General features: G+C 48.0%; 1 protein-coding gene across 2 annotated transcripts in view; it reads right to left on the minus strand.

The window, feature by feature from the left end:
• The window catches only part of LOC126248061 (metal-response element-binding transcription factor 2), a 122,893-nt gene that overhangs the window by 47,532 nt on the left and 57,681 nt on the right, over positions 1 to 17,680 (minus strand). For both annotated transcript variants that reach the window (XM_049948701.1, XM_049948702.1), the window contains exons 3-4: positions 3,773 to 3,895; positions 129 to 332 (exon numbers count right to left, since the gene is read on the minus strand). In XM_049948701.1, the coding sequence (XP_049804658.1) occupies positions 129 to 332; positions 3,773 to 3,895 (327 nt within the window). The remainder of the gene's footprint in view (positions 1 to 128; positions 333 to 3,772; positions 3,896 to 17,680) is intronic.

Here is a 17,680-nt window from a genome sequence, read left to right on the forward strand (position 1 = left end):
AATACACAGCAATTATAAAAACAATATTTACAAGAAAATGATACATTAATTATTTTTGTACCACTGTATCATTCACAATAAATTCAATTCAGAAGAATCTATTTGTACTAAAATATAAAGTTACTAACTTGGTGGCACAGTTGATGATAACCACGACCACATTTGTCACATACAATTATCTCATTATCTGATTTTGGAGTAGATTTTTTGCAGATTACACATAGAATGTTTGAGGAATCTGGATGTGATAACTTTGCCAAGTCTTTAAATGATGACCAACTCTCAGTGTTGTCCCCAAATTTCACCAAACATTTTTCTGCTGACAGATCAACCTGGAACGTACAACAATCATATCAGTATGGGAATGAACATGTAATTGCAAGAGTAATGCACTCAATATATCCATTATATAAATGGCAGAAAATTTAATATTTTAGAGTGAAATCACTAAGTGTCCACAATTTGCAGGTTTTCTTCCATTAAACAATATTTTGTTTCATTTTTAAAAAGACAGAAATTACTTTGTATACACAGCTCTATGGTTTTCAGCCAAATGAGCTCATGGCACAGCAGTGGCATTAATTAAATTCAGCTCTGTCATCCTCTTGCAAAGATGATAATACCTATTTTCTTAGTTATTATCACAGATCAACTGCCCTCCAACTGCATGGGCACATCTTATAGTGGAAGAGGTCATGTTCAGTTTTCAGTGTGGTAAGTAGGTTGATGAGGTGCACTAGTTGGTGTATTGCTGTTAATGTGGGGATACATGCAATGCTGAGCTGATAACCCTATCTTGGTTTATGAGGAAATTATTAACTCTGATTCAGAAGTTTTCTGTGCTTCACTGTCTCAAAACCCAATCGGCTTATATATCACTCAGGTAAAATAATGAATTTTATGTAGTCTGTGTTTTTGTAAAATATGTTCTCAACTAACATACAGCAAGAAGTGCTATGAGACAGTGTTGCACCTGGCCAATGTATCAGCCTCACTCTCACTGGATGCTGTAGACACCATGTCATTAATCGAGCTGATACAGTTATTTGCTATCCATGGTTCTCTGAATACTGATATAATGTCTAAAATCCTCAAGAATGCGGAAGTAACTGGATCTGCATAGTGAAGGAAGGCATATCTACTTCTCTCATGACCATCAACTTTGGGCTTATGGATTCTTTAGACAGAAATTTTTATCTGCCACTCCCCATTACCATTTTTATGGAAATCCTCCCTCTGATGGTGTTCTGTCGAGATACATTCCTGGTTGCTGTTTTGATGACTGGGCCAGACAGCACATTTAATTTAGTTAAAACATCATGCAGTTTTGATGAACTCACTTTGTCAGAAGCCCAAGAGCTTCACGCTAATTTAACTCACCAGAAGAGTTAAGGATACATAGCCCCTTCAAAAACTTTCTTGTAACTTAGTTCACTTATCCCAACACCTACTGTTCTGATGCCTGTATACATAAAGTAAAACTCCTTTTAAAGAACCTCTAGTGGTCCAAATATTTTTTTCTTAAACAAGAAGGGAAGCAAGGAACATTGTGTTTAATGTCCCATTCACAACAAGGTCATTAGAGACGGAGCTCAAGCTCAAGTTAAGGATGCATGCGGAAGAAAATCGGTTGGGCTTTTTCAATGGAACCATTATGGCATTTTCCTGGAGCAATTTAGAGAAACCGCAGAAAACCTAAATCTGGATGCGTGGACACGTATTTGAACCATCGTCCTCCCAAATGTGAGTCCAGTTTGCTAACCACTGCGCAACCCCACTCAGTTTTTCTTAATCAAGTTTTCTGCCCAAGTACACAAAAGGAATAACCCAGAATCACAAATCAAGCAAGTTTAGGAAATTTTAAGTGTTATTTAATTACAAACTCACCAATATGCTGTGCTACAGATTCACAGAACACTTAAAAAGGAAAAGAAGCACTGTTTGTTTTGTTCTGTCAGCATGTTGTAGTGACACATTCTAAAGAACATCTGTGATTTTACTCCATTCTTCTGATGGAACAATGTCATTTTCAACAGCAACTGATTTAACCACAAACAGCCAGCCTTTGTGAAACAATTTAACACAGTCGGTTGTGTTACACAATTTCAGGCACCAGCGAACATAGTCTGTAGATACTGAAGCTCACAACTTCCTTCCTCTCAAGGAATAAAACTGACTTCTGCTGAACTGCTACTCTGCATTTGATTGTAATAGAGTGTATTTGCCCAGGTCCAGAGGCTGCATATGGCTTGTATAGTTTAGAGGAAGGAACACAGCATTTACATTCATCAGAAATGGTGTTTCCTTGGAATGTAAAGGGCATTGGTTGATGATAAATATTATTTTCATTCTTGCTGAACCCATCTTGACATCTAAACAACTGAGAAATCTTGTAAAATCTGTCATCATCCAACGATTCCTGTTGTATTAAGATAGTGTTTTGATCTTTTTGAAACACTTGGGAGCTCTAAATGTTCCCAATGTAGGCAACTTTCCACTTACATCACAATCACATTCATTATTTAACCACAATAGTGCAGTCATCCATTCAACTTTATCACTTCTGTGGAATTTTTAACCCTCAACAGAATAGGTTTTGCACTGGAAATGTCTCTGGGCTCACAATACTGTCAATCAAGGCAATCTAAAGTTCTTGCAATAATTTATACCTTCTATGCCCACCACCTCACAGTTTTAATGATTCAACCAACAGTTTGATGCACTGAAAACTTCAACATCAGTTTTTAGGTCAATTTCATAAGCCTTCTCTTGCAGTATGTTTCTGCTTATAGCGATGCTATTACTTCTCATTCCTTGAAATCATTTTACAAGAAGATTTTCCACACTACTGAATTGTAACATCAAAAGTTCTTCCTAACATTTAAGAATGCCTCTTTGTTTCTGAGTATGTCACATAATGAAGACAGCACCAAATCATACTTCTTGCCATGTTGGAAAGTTGCATGTTATGATTGTCTTCAACATCGTGGGTGATTGTCAGGTTTCACTTTCTACACTTACAGGCTATAGCTTCACCAAAGTAAAACTGATAAACTTGACAATAAGCAATTATACTTCTTGGCTTGTGCTTCGTTGTCTCAGTGACTGACATCCGATCAAGTGACAAGATTGCATGGTAGGCAGGACGGAAATTGCTTTTCCAGATTATTCAACACTCGTTTCAGTACTGATGCAAGAGAATTTGGTTACTGACCAAAAACTGTGATCTCAGAACATTTCAACTGGAAAAAAATTATCATCATTTACTGCCATCACACAACACTTGGGGGAAACCAAAAGAAAACTGACTTGGCCATATCAGGATATGTGTAAACATTGGCTTTTAATTTGTAGAATATTTTATGTTTATCCTTCAGAAGCAGAGTTTTTCTTAAAGGAATAATATTGTTCTTATGCAAATTTCACCAAGATCATTGGAAATACCTGTTACAAGCAGGTTTGTTAATTTTAGGATTTAATGTATGTTTTAACATTCAATGAACTTTATGCAAACTTCTAAAATTTCCATTTTAAGTGTGATTCTAACATTGAAAAAGGGCAGTAAAAGTAATGAAATAAGTACATTCTTGAAAATATAACCACTGTAATTTATATTAATAACTAAGTGATAATTTTTCACACTGAAGTATCAGTTCCTCATTGTACTTCTTCAACATTATGAATTTAAAGCTAATTAAACAGTACTTTATCATCATATTACTTCAACATCAAGCAATTTCAAACTAATTACTATTACTGTAATCTCTCATACCTCAACGACTGTTCCTAAATAATAACGGCCATCCTTCTGCTGCAGTAGTACATCTTCACCTTCAGTGAAACAGCAACGCTCCTTTGTTGTACTGTCTGGTGCTGCAGGACTTTCATCAGATTCCTTAAACACACATCATATAATTAGTTTGAGAAAACCAAGTTAAGCTAATGAATGATTAGGGATTTCTTTTAAGGTACTGTTCACAACAACATAAAATATGCAGTATCAGGTCCTGATCTTGAAATTACCAGATCTACAAAATTTTCTTTGAGATATACCAAGAATAAGAATTAATGACAGGATGTGATTTCACATGTAGTTAGAAACTTGGCAATCTGTGTCAAGATGGATTGGCATCAGCAGGGGAGAACAGAAGACAATGAAGTGGTCTTGACAAAGGAGCCAGACAAAAGGGTATCCCACAACATTGGACAGGGAGGGCTCTACAGTTGTGGTAATGCAAGCTTCCCTAAATTTAAGGTTCATAAAGTTTCATGTTATCTACCCAGGTGTGTAGGATAAACTAAAGCTGCAACGGCAATTTTGCTGCAGCATAAGCAGTCACACACAATTTTACATTTCCATACAACAGATTCAATGAACCATGAAAATACAGTCACTACAAACATAGCTGCCAAGATGCAGAAAATAGTTTTTTTTAAATTGATTTAATTTTTTTATTCTATGCTCACTGCATCAGATTCAACCTGAAAATAAATAAGAATAAAAATTATTCCTTCTGTACTTACATGAAAGGAAACTATGCAATTTTACAGCAAACCGTTTTGGTGAGAACCTTACCATATAATTGTGTATAAGTAGAATGTCATTCACATTTTGAACACTTTTTGTACTCCTTTTCTTTGATACGACAAATCCTATGTGACTGAAATTATGTTCGGCCAGAGCACTACATAACTCTGCAATTTACACTTCAATGCTTGGCAAAGGATTCACAAAACCACTTTCAGACAATCTCTCAACCATTCCACACTCTAACAGCACATGGGAAAATGAACACCTAACTCGTTCTGTGTGACCTCCGATTTCTCTTACTTTATTACAATGGTAATTTCTCCCTATGTAGGTGGGAGTCAAAATATTTTGGCATTCGGAGAGGGAAGTTGGCAACTGAAATTTCATGAAACGTTTACGTGGCAAAGAAAAAGCTTTTGTTTTCATTATCATCAACCCAATTTATTTATATCCACGATATTTTCTCCCTTATTTCACGATGATACGTAATGATCTGTCCTTTGATCTTTTTTGGTGTCATATGTCTATGAAATCAGGTACAGATCCCATATCATGCAGCAATACTGCAGAATAGGACAGACCAGTACAGTGTAGACAGTCTCTTTAGTAGATCTGTTACATCTCCGAAGTGTTCTGCCAATAAAAGGCAGATGTTGGTTTACCTTCCCCACAATATTTTCTATGCAATGTTTGCAATTGCAATTCCTTGGTACTTAGTTGAATCTACAACCTGTCAAACACTACAATCTGTGGCCTTTGTGACATGAAATCATGAATCTAATCACAAAACTGAAATGACGATTCATAGACAGTGTCAAAAGCCTTCAGGAAATCCATAAGTATGGAATCAATTTGAGATTCACGTTGATAGCGTTATTAATTCATACGAATCAAGAGGAAATTGTGTTTAAAAAATAAATAAATCATCATCATCATCATCATCATCATCATCATCATCATCATCAAAGACAGATTATGCCTTTCTGCATTCAGTCTGGAGCATAGTCCCCCTTATAAAATTCCTCCATGATCCCCTATTCAGTGCTAACATTGGTGCCTCTTCTGATGTTACGCCTATTACTTCAAAATCATTCTTAACCGAATCCAGGTACCTTCTCCTTGGTCTGCCCCGACTCCTCCTACCCTCTACTGCTGAACCCATGAGTCTCTTGGGTAACCTTGCTTTTCCCATGCGTGTAACACGACCCCACCATCTAAGCCTGTTCGCCCTGACTGCTACATCTATAGAGTTCATTCCCAGTTTTTCTTTGATTTCCTCATTGTGGACACCCTCCTGCCATTGTTCCCATCTACTAGTACCTGCAATCATCCTAGCTATATATGATTATATGATAGCGGAACAAACACTGGTAGCAGTTACTTCTGTAAAATATCTGGGAGTATGCGTGCGGAACGATTTGAAGTGGAATGATCATATAAAATTAATTGTTGGTAAGGCGGGTACCAGGTTGAGATTCATTGGGAGAGTGCTTAGAAAATGTAGTCCATCAACAAAGGAGGTGGCTTACAAAACACTCGTTCGACCTATACTTGAGTATTGCTCATCAGTGTGGGATCCGTACCAGATCGGGTTGACGGAGGAGATAGAGAAGATCCAAAGAAGAGCGGCGTGTTTCGTCACAGGGTTATTTGGTAACCGTGATAGCGTTACGGAGATGTTTAATAAACTCAAGTGGCAGACTCTGCAAGAGAGGCGCTCTGCATCGCGGTGTAGCTTGCTCGCCAGGTTTCGAGAGGGTGCGTTTCTGGATGAGGTATCGAGTATATTGCTTCCACCTACTTATACCTCCCGAGGAGATCACGAATGTAAAATTAGAGAGATTAGAGCGCGCACGGAGGCTTTCAGACAGTCGTTCTTCCCGCGAACCATACGCGACTGGAACAGGAAAGGGAGGTAATGACAGTGGCACGTAAAGTGCCCTCCGCCACACACCGTTGGGTGGCTTGCGGAGTATGAATGTAGATGTAGATGTAGCTACTTTCATATCTGTAACCTCGACCTTATTGATAAGGTAACCTGAATCCACCCAGCTTTCGCTCCCATACAACAAAGTTGGTCGAAAGATTGAATGGTGCACAGATAACTTAGCCTTGGTACTGACTTCCTTCTTGCAGAAGAGAGTAGATCGTAGCTGAGTGCTCACTGCATTAGCTTTGCTACACCTCGCTTCCAGTTCTTTCACCATGTTGCCATCCTGTGAGAATATGCATCCTAAGTACTTGAAACCGTCCACCTGTTCTAACTTTGTTCCTCCTATTTGGCATTCAATCCGTTTCTCTCTCTTTCCCACTGACATTACTTTCGTTTTGGAGATGCTAATCTTCATACCATAGTCTTTACATTTCTGATCTAGCTCTGAAATATTACTTTGGAAACTTTCAATCGAATCTGCCATCACAACTAAGTTATGCGAGACTGCTTATTTTGTGTTCACATATCTTAATCTCACCCAGCCAGTCTATTGTTTTCAAAATATGATCCATAAATAATATGAGCAACAGTGGAGACAGGTTGCAGCCTTGTCTTACCCCTGAAACTACTCTGAACCGTGAACTCAATTTACCGTCAACTCTAACTGCTGCCTGCCTAACTATGTAAAGACCTTTAATTGCTTGCAAAAGTTTGCCTCCTATTCCATAATCTCGTAGAACAGACAATAACTTCCTCCTAGGAACCCAGTCATATGCCTTTTCTAGATCTATAAAGCATAGATACAATTCCCTGTTCCACTCGTAACACTCCTCCATTATTTGCAGTAAGCTAAAGATCTGGTCCTGACAACCTACAAGAGGCCTAAACCCACACTGATTTTCATCCAATTTGTCATCAACTAATACTCGCACTTTCCTTTCAACAATACCTGAGAAGATTTTACCCAAAATGCTGATTAAAGAGATACCTCTGTAGTTGTTACAATCTTTGCTGTTTCAATTTTTAAAGATTGGTGTGATTACTGCTTTCGTCCAGTCTGATGGAACCTGTCCCGACTCTCATGCCATTTCAATTATCCTGTGTAGCCATTTAAGACCTGACATTCCACCTTATTGGATGAGTTCCGACTTAATTTCATCCACCCCAGCCACTTTATTGCACTGCAATCTATTGACCATTTCCTCCACTTCCTCAAATGTGATCCTATTTCCATTATCATTCCTATCCCATTGTAGATCGAAATCTGAAACATTGCTGATCATATTGTCACCCACATTGAGCAACTCTTCAAAATATTCCCTCCATCTGCCCAAGGCATCAACAGGATTCACCAGCAGTTTTCCTGACCTGTCCAAAATACTTGTCATTTCCTTCTTACCTCCCTTTCGAAGACTGCTAATTACACTCCAGAATGGTTTTCCAGCAGCTTAACCCCAAGTCTCCAACCTGTTTCCAAAGTCTCACAATACCAATTTCACTACAGATTAAATAGTGATCAGTGAATACCCTGAATACATGTGTGCCCCTCACAGCCTTCCTGAATTCCTGATCTTTTATTATATACTCAATAACAGATTTGGTTCCCCTGCCTTCCCAAGTATACCGGTGAATGTTCTTATGTTTAAAAAAGGAGTTTGTGATTACTAAGCCCATACTGGCACAGAAATCCAAGAGTTGTTTCCTGTTCCTGTTGGCCTCCATATCCTCTCCAAATTTACCCATAACCTTTTCATACCCTTCTGTTCGATTTCCAATCCTGGCATTAATATCACCCATGAGCAAAACACTGTCCTTGTCCTTTACTCTAACAACTACATCATCACTGAGTGCGTCATAAAGACTATCCATCTCACCTTGATCTGTGCCTTCACAATGCGAATATACTGACACAATCCTAATTTTCTTGCTAGACACTGTCAAATCTATCCACATCAGTCATTCGTTAAAATACCTTATTGCAACTACGCTGGGTTCCGTTTCTTTTCTGATGTAAAGCCCTACACCCCATTGTGCTATTCCTGCTTTGACTCCTGACAAGTAGACCTTGTATTCTTCCACATCCTCTTCTTACTCACCCCTTACCCGAATGCCACGCAGCTAAAACGTCCAACCCAATCTAACTTGCAGCCTCTGCCAGCTCTACCTTCTTCCCAGAGTAGCCCCCACTGATATTAATAGCTCCCCATCTAGTTACCATTCTAGGTAAGGTCCTGAGTTCGAGTCTCGGTCGGGCACACAGTTTTAATCTGCCAGGAAGTTTTAGTTACCATTCGTTTGCAGAGTCTTATCTTAGGAGTCCCTGGTTTGTCAATTAGAGGTGGGACTCCGTCACCTCCAAAGGTCCGAGGCATAAATAACTAAAATAAATAAATAAAACCATGCCATTTTCTGAATCTGTGCTGGTTGTATATCAACAGATCATTTTATTCGAGATATATCACATTGGAACACAGCATACGTTACAAAGTCCTGCACCAAATCGTTGTCAATTATATGGGTCTATAATTCAGCAAAATACTTCTATATATATATATATATATATATATATATATATATATATATATATATATAAAGAAAAAGAAAAAAGCTGTTATTTCATACCATGCACTGAAAGAAGCCTAACTAGTATACAATCTGGACCGGAAGACATGGCTTTAAAAAGTGGCCGAAGCTTCTTTTCTACACTAGGAGTATCTACTTCCAAATTACTCATGTTGGCTGAATTCTGGGATACTTACTGCATCTTCTTTTCTGAAGTAACTTCATAAAAGTGTGTCTAGTAATTCGGCTTTAGTTGTGCTGTCATCGGTACAATACCACTGCCATCAAGCAATGTAGGTATTGTGTCTTGCCACTAATGTACTTTAGGCACTACCGAAATCTTTTTCAATTTTCTGAAAGATTTCGAGACCATTAAAAACATCTTGCTTTGAAGTTTCGAGCATTTGAAAACTGTTGACTATCTTGGAGATTTTACGTTCTTTCACATCTGGCATGCTTTTTTTTTTTTTTATTGCTCTGATTATTGTTCTCTGTGGTTTTTTTTCTGATTAGTGTTCCCTATGTACCACACAGGGGATTTGTTCCGCATATTAATTTACTCAGTATAAGAGGTTCAGTTGCTGTTAACACCACTACTCTGAATTTAAGCTGCAAACGGTCAATGCTTACATAGTTGATATGGAAGGAATGGGGACAGTCTCTTGGAAGGCATCAAGAGAACATTTATCCCTTTTTTAATTTATATATTTCACATTCGTTTTTGGAGGATTTGGGCGGTACCTTACTCATTTCACTACAACCACATTTTGGACACTAATTCCTGTACCTGTCAAGATGCCCTCTATATGCTCTGGATTGTTTGTCATTGATACATCTACTACGTCATCACAATAACCTGCAATTTGTGTGCACTTCTGAGCTAATGGCTAAAATCTTGTGTAGCAGCCTACAAAGGTTTGGAAACAATTATGCCATAATTTCCAGCATTACAACAACATATTATGGTATTTGCTATCTGCCTTGCTTGGCATTAGGTACAATCTCATCTCATCTTCAAAACACATAGTGAATTTCTCAAGTGCGTCATTCTCAGAAGCCCAGTCTCCAAATTTGCAATACTCGGATGACAGATTTTTATTCTCTAACGTAATTCAATTTTGTTCATCTAAAAAAAAGGAACCAATACATTACTGTTAAATTACTGTTATAAGAATTAAAAAGTTAAAGATTGAGAATTTATTCCAATTTGACAAGGAAAGTTGATCAAGAACATTTCATCAAAAATCTCTCCCCCTCCTGATATATTTCCTTTGAGTATTTTTTCCCCTCCCCTTAAACAGAGCCCCCTTACACTACGTGAGGCAGCCTGTCTGATGTGGACTAGCATGGGTTGGCAACACACAATGCAGCCACTGCTTAGGGGTTGGGCATGGGGCTGATGACCCTACACTGTAAAAAAAGGCAAGAGTGGAAATGTAACAGAAGCCTCAGATACCGGATAGCAAATACATATCATGACCCCGACAAAGAAACCGGATAATGGGAATGTGAGGGTAATGCTTCAGACTGGAAACATGAAAGAAATGGACAGCAAAATTTTAAAATTTAAGTACGACACTGAAGAGCTACAGAAAATTGATGACAAGGAAATTGGGAGATCATCAGACCTGAGTACTTAGCATATACTGGGCCAGGAGAAAGAACTGGCCAATTTGGAACAGGGTTTATAAAAACCAGGAGAGCTAGAATAAGCTTATTAGAATTTGAACCTATAAATGAAATAATATGCAGATCTAGAGTAAGAGGGAAATTTACAAGTATATCAATAGTAAAGGCACATGCACCAACAGAGGAAAAGGTCGATATAATAAAAGAACTGTTTTATGAAGACCTGGTAAAAAGTTAGTTGCACTGTTGATTTTAATGGTAGCAGATTTTAATGCAAAACTTGGAAGGAATGAGCATCAATATGGAGTCTCTGGAAAACATTCACTGCACAAAGAAAACAATGACAATGGAGTTCTTATGCATCAATTTTCTGCTTTCCACACAAAGGGATTACCTCGGCACATGGAAGTCTGCCGTCAATATAATAGTGAACTGGACTGGCTACATTTTATGAATGCCTGCCACTTCGCTTCAGTTATAGATGTACGGAGCTGCAGAGGACCACATTGTGACTCTTATCACCATGCAGCAAGGTCAATCTTGAGAGATAGACCGTTGTTAGTAAACAACAATAGAACAGAAAAGAGGACGAACTGGAATTCAGACAAGCTTAAAATTCCTGATTAAATAAAAAAAATACCAACTAATACTAAATAGAGAATTCAGTAATGAAGAGCCACCAGCGTTAGTGGGTAAAAGGTGGCGCAGGGTCGAAAAAGCCATTAAGGATGTTTCAAAGGAATAACAGGCATGAGAAGAAACAGCACACTTCAGGAATTGTTTGATGAGGATCGCAGGTTAGCAATAGAGGAAAAGAACAGGGCAAGAATGACATTGTTACAAAGAGACACAAGAAATAATATGGGACAATATAGACAATTAAGAGGAGCTAATTGGCAGTGGAAAAGAACGAAAAGAGTGGACTAAGAAGAAATTTCAAGAATTAGAAGAGCTGAAGGAACAGACTGAAATTAGAAAACTAACATGCTGTAAGCAAAATAAATTGTAGATGCTACCAGAAAATAAAGACATGCTCAAGTAAACACGAGAAAATGATAAGGGAAGAAGAACAGATAGTGGACAGATGGGCAGAATACTTCAAAGACACACTAAATACCAGCCTAGAAGAAGAACAGACACTGAGGAAGAAAGAGGGCGGCTGGAAGTAGGCAATGATGCAAGACAGCTGATGATGCAAAAGGTCTCTGTTTGTTTACAAGATGAGAAACAATCAGCCCCCCCCCCCCCCCCAAGGTGAAGATGGAATAAACTCTGAATTAACAGTGTGTGGTGGAGGTGCTTTAATATGGGAACTGCACACACTAATTTGTCATATGTGGGAAACTGAAATCATAAACAATAACTGGTAAACTGGAATAATAATACCAGATTATAAGATATAAGATTTAACATAGAAGAGTGTGTGAAAACTACAAATGATGGAAAAGTTCTATGATCATAATATAGATCTGCACTTCCCATTCATTGATTTCGAACAAGCCTCTGGCAACATATATCAGCAACAATTATTCAGCGTGCTGAGATAAGTTGGTATATGTGCCAAGCTAATAAACCTAAACAGAACGAAAATGACAGAGAGAAGACATAAAGTAAAGAGATTTAATAGGACAAGTCAAAGCTTTGTCTTTAATAACGTATTGAAGTAAGGTGATAAGCCTCTCTACTGTCTTTTTCAATTTTGCCCTGCACAGCACACTAAATCAAATAAATAAGTGATGCACCATATTCATGGAAACTAGTCAGACATGTGCATACCTGATAGCATTGCAACAGTAGGAAGAAATGCAAATGCACTCAAAGAAATATACCTGACAATGGAAAACGAAGTATTAAAATTTGTCGTGACAGTAAATAAAAATAATGATAATGTCACACAATGAGGGTAGAAAAAAAAAACCAAAGATGTAAATGGGAAATGTTTCAAAGGAGTGTCCTCTCTGGGAACCAACCATAGTATCAAATTATCACAACACTGGGAAGACTATGAGTGGAAGAATACAAACCAAGAACAGAGTCTACTTTGCAAATATGCAACTCTTCACAAACAGCCAAGTTACAATGAGAATAAACTATATACAACTCCCTAGTTCACCCACTTGTCACGTATGAGTCAGAGGTATGGATGCAGAGAGAAGATGATGAAAATGTTTTAAGAATGTCTGAGCAAAAATTACTATGCAAAATTTATGGCCCAATAAGGGAGGAAGAATGCTGAGGGATACACTATAACACTGAGGTACAAGCATTATAACCAGGAAGGTATACAGTAAAATTCATCAAATCACGACAAATATGATGGATAGGACACACTGAAGTGAATAGCAGATGATAGGATACAAAAGGAAATGATGAAAAGATGTGATACTAGAAGAAAAGAGAAATCTAGAAAAAAAGGATACTGTTGATATTATAAAGGATCTCATCACTGTGGGAGTCTGGGTGGTGGGGTAAAAAGGAGATAAGGAGGGAGGGAGGGATTGACAGGGGAAATAGGGAGAGAGGAAGAGCGAGTGCAGGGGGCCGAGGGTGGGAGGGAGGGAGGGAGGGAGCGAGCGAGCGAGTGCGGGGGGCCGAGGGAGGGAGGTAGGGAGCGAGCGAGCGAGGGAGCGAGCGAGCGAGCGAGCGAGGGAGGGAGGGAGGTAGGGAGGGAGGGAGGTAGGGAGGGAGCGAGCGAGGGAGCGAGCGAGGGAGGGAGCGAGGGAGGTAGGGAGGGAGGGAGCGAGGGAGGTAGGGAGGGAGCGAGCGAGGGAGCGAGCGAGGGAGCGAGCGAGCGAGGGAGGGAGCGAGGGAGGGAGCGAGGGAGGGAGCGAGGGAGGGAGCGAGGGAGGTAGGTAGGGAGGGAGCGAGGGAGGTAGGTAGGGAGGGAGCGAGCGAGCGAGCGAGGGAGGTAGGTAGGGAGGGAGCGAGCGAGGGAGCGAGCGAGGGAGCGAGCGAGGGAGGGAGCGAGGGAGGGAGCGAGCGAGGGAGCGAGCGAGGGAGCGAGCGAGGGAGCGAGCGAGGGAGGGAGCGAGGGAGGGAGCGAGGGAGCGAGGGAGGGAGCGAGGGAGCGAGGGAGGGAGCGAGGGAGCGAGGCAGCGAGGGAGGGAGGGAGGGAGGGAGGGAGCGAGGGAGGGAGCGAGGGAGCGAGGGAGGGAGCGAGGGAGGGAGCGAGGGAGCGAGGGAGGGAGCGAGCGAGCGAGCGAGGGAGGGAGGGAGCGAGCGAGCGAGCGAGGGAGGGAGCGAGCGAGCGAGCGAGGGAGGGAGCGAGCGAGCGAGCGAGGGAGGGAGCGAGCGAGCGAGCGAGCGAGGGAGCGAGCGAGCGAGCGAGGGAGGGAGCGAGCGAGCGAGCGAGCGAGGGAGCGAGCGAGCGAGCGAGGGAGGGAGGGAGCGAGCGAGCGAGCGAGCGAGGGAGGGAGCGAGCGAGCGAGCGAGCGAGGGAGGGAGCGAGCGAGCGAGCGAGCGAGGGAGGGAGCGAGCGAGCCAGCGAGCGAGGGAGGGAGCGAGCGAGCCAGCGAGCGAGGGAGGGAGCGAGCGAGCCAGCGAGCGAGGGAGGGAGCGAGCGAGCGAGCGAGCGAGCGAGCGAGCGAGCGAGCGAGCGAGGGAGCGAGGGAGCGAGGGAGCGAGCGAGCGAGCGAGGGAGCGAGGGAGCGAGGGAGCGAGCGAGCGAGCGAGGGAGGGAGGGAGCGAGCGAGCGAGCGAGCGAGGGAGGGAGGGAGCGAGGGAGGGAGGGAGCGAGGGAGGGAGGGAGCGAGGGAGGGAGGGAGCGAGCGAGCGAGGGAGGGAGGGAGGGAGGGAGGGAGGGAGGGAGCGAGCGAGCGAGGGAGGGAGGGAGCGAGCGAGCGAGGGAGGGAGGGAGCGAGCGAGCGAGGGAGGGAGCGAGCGAGCGAGGGAGGGAGCGAGCGAGGGAGGGAGGGAGCGAGCGAGGGAGGGAGGGAGGGAGGGAGCGAGGGAGGGAGGGAGGGAGCGAGGGAGGGAGCGAGGGAGGGAGCGAGCGAGGGAGGGAGGGAGGGAGGGAGGGAGGGAGGGAGGGAGGGAGGGAGGGAGCGAGGGAGGGAGGGAGGGAGGGAGGGAGGGAGCGAGGGAGGGAGGGAGGGAGGGAGGGAGGGAGCGAGGGAGGGAGGGAGGGAGGGAGCGAGCGAGGGAGCGAGCGAGCGAGGGAGGGAGGGAGCGAGGGAGCGAGCGAGGGAGGGAGCGAGCGAGCGAGCGAGGGAGCGAGGGAGCGAGGGAGCGAGGGAGCGAGCGAGGGAGCGAGCGAGGGAGGGAGCGAGCGAGGGAGGGAGCGAGCGAGGGAGGGAGCGAGCGAGGGAGGGAGCGAGCGAGGGAGGGAGCGAGCGAGGGAGGGAGCGAGCGAGGGAGGGAGCGAGCGAGGGAGGGAGCGAGCGAGGGAGGGAGCGAGCGAGGGAGGGAGCGAGCGAGGGAGGGAGCGAGCGAGGGAGGGAGCGAGCGAGCGAGGGAGCGAGGGAGGGAGCGAGCGAGCGAGCGAGCGAGGGAGGGAGCGAGCGAGCGAGCGAGCGAGGGAGGGAGCGAGCGAGCGAGCGAGCGAGGGAGGGAGGGAGCGAGCGAGCGAGCGAGCGAGCGAGCGAGCGAGCGAGCGAGCGAGCGAGCGAGCGAGCGAGCGAGCGAGGGAGGGAGGGAGGGAGGGAGGGAGGGAGCGAGCGAGGGAGGGAGGGAGCGAGCGAGCGAGGGAGGGAGCGAGCGAGCGAGGGAGGGAGCGAGGGAGGGAGCGAGCGAGCGAGGGAGGGAGCGAGGGAGGGAGCGAGCGAGCGAGGGAGGGAGCGAGGGAGGGAGCGAGCGAGCGAGGGAGGGAGCGAGGGAGGGAGCGAGGGAGGGAGCGAGCGAGCGAGGGAGGGAGCGAGCGAGGGAGGGAGCGAGGGAGGGAGCGAGCGAGCGAGGGAGGGAGCGAGCGAGCGAGCGAGCGAGGGAGGGAGCGAGGGAGGGAGCGAGCGAGCGAGGGAGGGAGCGAGCGAGCGAGGGAGGGAGGGAGCGAGGGAGGGAGGGAGCGAGCGAGGGAGGGAGCGAGCGAGGGAGCGAGCGAGGGAGGGAGCGAGCGAGGGAGGGAGCGAGCGAGCGAGGGAGCGAGCGAGCGAGCGAGCGAGCGAGGGAGGGAGCGAGCGAGGGAGGGAGCGAGCGAGGGAGGGAGCGAGCGAGCGAGCGAGCGAGGGAGGGAGCGAGCGAGGGAGCGAGCGAGCGAGCGAGGGAGCGAGCGAGCGAGCGAGGGAGCGAGCGAGCGAGCGAGGGAGGGAGCGAGGGAGGGAGCAAGGGAGCGAGCGAGCGAGGGAGGGAGCGAGCGAGCGAGGGAGGGAGCGAGCGAGCGAGGGAGCGAGCGAGCGAGGGAGCGAGCGAGGGAGGGAGGGAGGGAGCGAGGGAGGGAGGGAGGGAGGGAGCGAGGGAGGGAGGGAGCGAGCGAGGGAGGGAGGGAGGGAGCGAGGGAGCGAGCGAGCGAGCGCGGGGGGCCGAGGGAGCGAGCGAGCGAGCGCGGGGGGCCGAGGGAGCGAGCGAGCGAGCGCGGGGGGCCGAGGGAGCGAGCGAGCGAGCGCGGGGGGCCGAGGGAGCGAGCGAGCGAGCGCGGGGGGCCGAGGGAGCGAGCGAGCGAGCGCGGGGGGCCGAGGGAGCGAGCGAGCGAGCGCGGGGGGCCGAGGGAGCGAGCGAGCGAGCGCGGGGGGCCGAGGGAGCGAGCGAGCGAGCGCGGGGGGCCGAGGGAGCGAGCGAGCGAGCGCGGGGGGCCGAGGGAGCGAGCGAGCGAGCGCGGGGGTCCGAGGGAGCGAGCGAGCGAGCGCGGGGGGCCGAGGGAGCGAGCGAGCGAGCGAGCGCGGGGGGCCGAGGGAGCGAGCGAGCGCGGGGGGCCGAGGGAGCGAGCGAGCGCGCGGGGCCGAGGGAGCGAGCGAGCGCGGGGGGCCGAGGGAGCGAGCGAGCGCGGGGGGCCGAGGGAGCGAGCGAGCGCGGGGGGCCGAGGGAGCGAGCGAGCGCGGGGGGCCGAGGGAGCGAGCGAGCGCGGGGGGCCGAGGGAGCGAGCGAGCGCGGGGGGCCGAGGGAGCGAGCGAGCGCGGGGGGCCGAGGGAGCGAGCGAGCGCGGGGGGCCGAGGGAGCGAGCGAGCGCGGGGGGCCGAGGGAGCGAGCGAGCGCGGGGGGCCGAGGGAGCGAGCGAGCGCGGGGGGCCGAGGGAGCGAGCGAGCGCGGGGGGCCGAGGGAGCGAGCGAGCGCGGGGGGCCGAGGGAGCGAGCGAGCGCGGGGGGCCGAGGGAGCGAGCGAGCGCGGGGGGCCGAGGGAGCGAGCGAGCGCGGGGGGCCGAGGGAGCGAGCGAGCGCGGGGGGCCGAGGGAGCGAGCGAGCGCGGGGGGCCGAGGGAGCGAGCGAGCGCGGGGGGCCGAGGGAGCGAGCGAGCGCGGGGGGCCGAGGGAGCGAGCGAGCGCGGGGGGCCGAGGGAGCGAGCGAGCGCGGGGGGCCGAGGGAGCGAGCGAGCGCGGGGGGCCGAGGGAGCGAGCGAGCGCGGGGGGCCGAGGGAGCGAGCGAGCGCGGGGGGCCGAGGGAGCGAGCGAGCGCGGGGGGCCGAGGGAGCGAGCGAGCGCGGGGGGCCGAGGGAGCGAGCGAGCGCAGGGGGCCGAGGGAGCGAGCGAGCGCAGGGGGCCGAGGGAGCGAGCGAGCGCAGGGGGCCGAGGGAGCGAGCGAGCGCAGGGGGCCGAGGGAGCGAGCGAGCGCAGGGGGCCGAGGGAGCGAGCGAGCGCAGGGGGCCGAGGGAGCGAGCGAGCGCAGGGGGCCGAGGGAGCGAGCGAGCGCAGGGGGCCGAGGGAGCGAGCGAGCGCAGGGGGCCGAGGGAGCGAGCGAGCGCAGGGGGCCGAGGGAGCGAGCGAGCGCAGGGGGCCGAGGGAGCGAGCGAGCGCAGGGGGCCGAGGGAGCGAGCGAGCGCAGGGGGCCGAGGGAGCGAGCGAGCGCAGGGGGCCGTGGGAGCGAGCGAGCGCAGGGGGCCGAGGGAGCGAGCGAGCGCAGGGGGCCGAGGGAGCGAGCGAGCGCAGGGGGCCGAGGGAGCGA

The sequence above is a fragment of the Schistocerca nitens genome, chromosome 3, assembly GCF_023898315.1.
Source record: "Schistocerca nitens isolate TAMUIC-IGC-003100 chromosome 3, iqSchNite1.1, whole genome shotgun sequence".
Taxonomy (NCBI): Eukaryota; Metazoa; Arthropoda; class Insecta; order Orthoptera; family Acrididae; genus Schistocerca; species Schistocerca nitens.